This window comes from Anoplophora glabripennis, unplaced genomic scaffold (assembly GCF_000390285.2).
Source record: "Anoplophora glabripennis isolate ALB-LARVAE unplaced genomic scaffold, Agla_2.0 scaffold6613, whole genome shotgun sequence".
Taxonomy (NCBI): domain Eukaryota; kingdom Metazoa; phylum Arthropoda; class Insecta; order Coleoptera; family Cerambycidae; genus Anoplophora; species Anoplophora glabripennis.
The window spans coordinates 1-3,815 of record NW_019422690.1 but is presented as its reverse complement, the minus strand read 5'-3'; the positions used below and the strand labels follow the sequence as shown (position 1 = coordinate 3,815).

Genomic DNA, 3,815 nt, shown 5'->3' with positions numbered 1-3,815 from the left:
TTTCAGACATCTGTCTTGGGTTATATTGACTATGCGTCAAATATCAAGGAACTACAAACGAAATAAAAGCTTCTACAAACGAAATAAACACTACTACAAACGATATTAAAGACCTATCTTGGATTATATTAACTGTGAGTCTAATTTCAAGGAACTACAAACGAAATAAACGCTACTACAAACGATATTAAACACCTATTTTGGATTATATTAACTGTGAGTCTAATTTCAAGGAACTACAAACGAAATAAACGCTACTACAAACGATATTAAACACCTATTTTGGATTATGGGACCCAATTTCCATAAGATTTGTGCGGGGTCCTTTAAACTGTTCTCGGTTTAATGTTTTTGCAGTTTCGTTTATTTTGGATTAAATTAAAACGTGTAGTACCGATTGGTCTGCAGAAGTATCTGAATGAGGAAAGATGGTAGAAGCACTGTATTTTGTTTAGAATTTTACCTTTATATTAAAATTATCTCTTTTTGATACATTGTAAGGGTTGGCGCATCAAAGGGAATCGCTAAATATAACCTTAAAATGTAGAAACAACGCGATGCTTATAAACATAGTACAACGGCTTGCATTTTCCTCCGAGTATAGACGCTGATATGCCTGTCTATGTTTGTATAATCGATACGGGAAGTAGTACGGAAGTTTTCATTGATTCAAACACTTAACCTACTTTTGAATCGAGTCGGCATGGGGTGATGTGAAACGCGATAGGGCTGTTGTATTAAAATCACCCCTTCGTGTTTAAAAATGATCTGTTATGTTTTACGGAAGTCTATTCAAGGCGACAAGCGTGTCGGATGTTAAAAGTTATTAAAAGAAACTGTGCATTTCAATTGAAAAGCACGCATTTTGGTAAAAATGCGACGTTGCCGTAGTTACAAAACAATTTAACACAAATACTCCCTTCGCTTTTAAAGGTCGTGTGTGTTTTTGTTTATTTCCTTGATAGTTGGATGTCTTCAGTGGCGTCAGCACAAACATATACTTCCATGTAGATGTCAATTGTCAACTTAAGGATTAATTGGAAAAACGGAACGCAATATTGAGACACCTTGTATCCATCCACTTCCGAAACGGCCATGTTATAACATCTAGAAGCTATTAAGTAGTAAAATCCTTTAATTAGAAGGGAGATATCCGTTCTCCGAACCAAATGAAAGTATCGGAGAGAGAAAGAACCGTTTCCCGCCAAGGCAAGTCCGAACAAAGCTAATAACACAACGATTAATTATATTCTACGATTATCAACTATATTTTTGTGGGAAAAGCAAGTTCTATGCCGACGAGGCATTGTTCGGAGAAAGACAATAAGCAAAAAACCGCGAAATCACTGCGACCGCACATAATTATAGGTATTCCGAACAATTAGGTTTCAAAAAAAAAAGTCGGAGAGGAAATAGCACTGATGCATCTATCATTGTGCAAAAATAACATGGACACGCAAGTGTATGTGTACGAGTCTGTGAAATGTTAGGACGCGATAGTCCGGGTCAATAGTCGCTTGGATTGGAGGAATTTGCCAGCATAGGCGTCCCTATGACGTGGCTAAGGGGGTTGGCTACCCGCGACGCTTGTGGACGGTGCCTTTTGCGGAAAAATCGAATTATAGTTCACTCTGAGATGGAACTGGTGTACCTAGATCTACAAAAGAGAATTGTAGGAAATCGAATATGGCGTACCTCACGGTACAGTCCTAGGCCCTGTGTTGTTTGCGTTGTCCATCAGCGATTTCCGATCTGGAAATAGTCATGGACATATTTTTAGTTTCGCAGATGACACAACTATTTTCTGCTTAGCTGAATTTTTATCTAAACTGAGAAATAAAGTGAATAGAGATTTTAAAACTAAAAAAAAAAAATTTAACACTTTCAAAAAACAAAAGGAATTGGAATTGCGTTTATGCGAACTGCTTTCTTCAAAAGGGGCGTATCTTATGTTACTCTACAGAATGAATCAAATTCGTAATTAAAAAAATGAAATACATTTTTTTTTGTTGAAGACTCGTAACTTTTTAAAGATGCAAATAAATTGGGACACAAAGCATTGCTGTAAATAGTCATTCTACCAGCTTTTTAACTCGATTTTTCTTTAAAAAAATCAAATAAAACCCAAACCATTACCGCCAAAATAGGTATTTATTGACCGGTGTTACTCCAAAAAAAAATTCAACACTTTACTTTCTTCTCCTCCGCCTTGTCCTGGTCTTTTTGCGCTGAATCCTTCCTCTCCAGCGTAGGCCTCTGGTTCTGTCTCATCTCCAACATCTTTGCCATCATCTGTCTCGGCGGCGTCGCCCTCTTGAACTCCGCGAAGATGTTCTTCCTGTCTAGGCATTCTTTGCTCAGCTTTAAGTGGGGGGGATACTCGTCGTCGGCGATAGGGCCGCTGCGGCTTTTGTAGAGGTGCTTGGGCAGTGTCAGGTCCGCCTGTGGCTTCGGCATCGACATATACCTTGATAAAAAATAATATACGGTTTCAGACATCTGTCTTGGGTTATATTGACTATGCATCGAATTTCAAGGAACAACAAACGAAATAAACGCTACCACAAACGAAATAAACGCTACTGCATCCGAAATAAACGCTACTACAAACGATATTAAACATTTATCTTGGATTATATTTACTGTGAGTCTAATTTCAAGGAACTACAAACGAAATAAACGCCAGTACAAACTATATTAAACACCTNTACAAAGGAAATAAACGCTACTACAAACGAAATAAACGCTACTACAAACGATATTAAACACCTTTCTTGGATTATATTTACTGTGAGTCTAATTTCAAGGAACTGCAAACGATATAAACGCTACTACAAACGAAATAAACGCTACTACAACCGAAATAAACGCCACATAAACCATATGAAACACCTATCTTGGATTATATTAACTGAGTCTAATTTCAGGGAACTACAAACGAAATAAACGCTACTACAATCAAAATAAACGCTACTACAAACGATATTAAACGCCTGTCTTGGATTATATTAAATAAGTCTAATTTCAGGAAACTACAAACGCAATAAACGCTACTATAAACGATATTAAACACCTATTTTGGATTATATTAACTGTGAGTCTAAATTCAAGGAACTGCAAACGAAGTAAACGCTACTACAAACGAAATAAACGCTACTACAAAGGAAATAAACGCTACTACAAACGAAATATACGCTACTACAACCGAAATAAACGCTACTACAATCGATATTAAACACCTTTCTTGGATTATATTTACTGTGAGTCTAATTTCAAGGAACTGCAAACGATATAAACGCTACTACAAACGAAATAAACGCTACTACAATCGAAATAAACGCTACATAAACGATATGAAACACCTATCTTGGATTATATTAACTGAGTCTAATTTCAGGGAACTACAAACGAAATAAACGCTACTACAATCAAAATAAACGCTACTACAAACGATATTAAACGCATGTCGTGGATTATATTAAATGAGTCTAATTTCAAGAAACTACAAACGCAATAAACGCTACTATAAACGATATTAAACACCTATTTTGGTTTATATTAACTGTGAGTCTAATTTCAGGGAACTACAAACGAAATAAACGCTACTACAAACGGTATTAAACACCTATCTCGGATTATATTAACTGTGAGTTTAATTTCAAGGAACTGCAAAATAAATAAACGCTACTACAATAGATTTTAGACATATGTCTTGGATTATGTTGACTATACGTCAAATGTCAAAGAACTACAGACGAAATAAACGCTACTACAAATATTTACATACTAGAGTAAACTATTTTTCACCTTTTATA

The 3,815-nt window shown here is 35.8% G+C and overlaps 1 protein-coding gene across 1 annotated transcript; it reads right to left on the bottom strand.

The window, feature by feature from the left end:
* Nucleotides 1-2,193: 2,193 nt before the first annotated feature.
* On the bottom strand, nucleotides 2,194-2,463 carry LOC111693023 (the record flags this gene model as incomplete). The annotated part of the gene is made up of 1 exon (XM_023457160.1): nucleotides 2,194-2,463. A coding segment is annotated over exon 1 (270 nt), but the record flags the coding sequence as incomplete, so codon positions are not given.
* Between the last annotated feature and the right edge of the window lie 1,352 nt (nucleotides 2,464-3,815).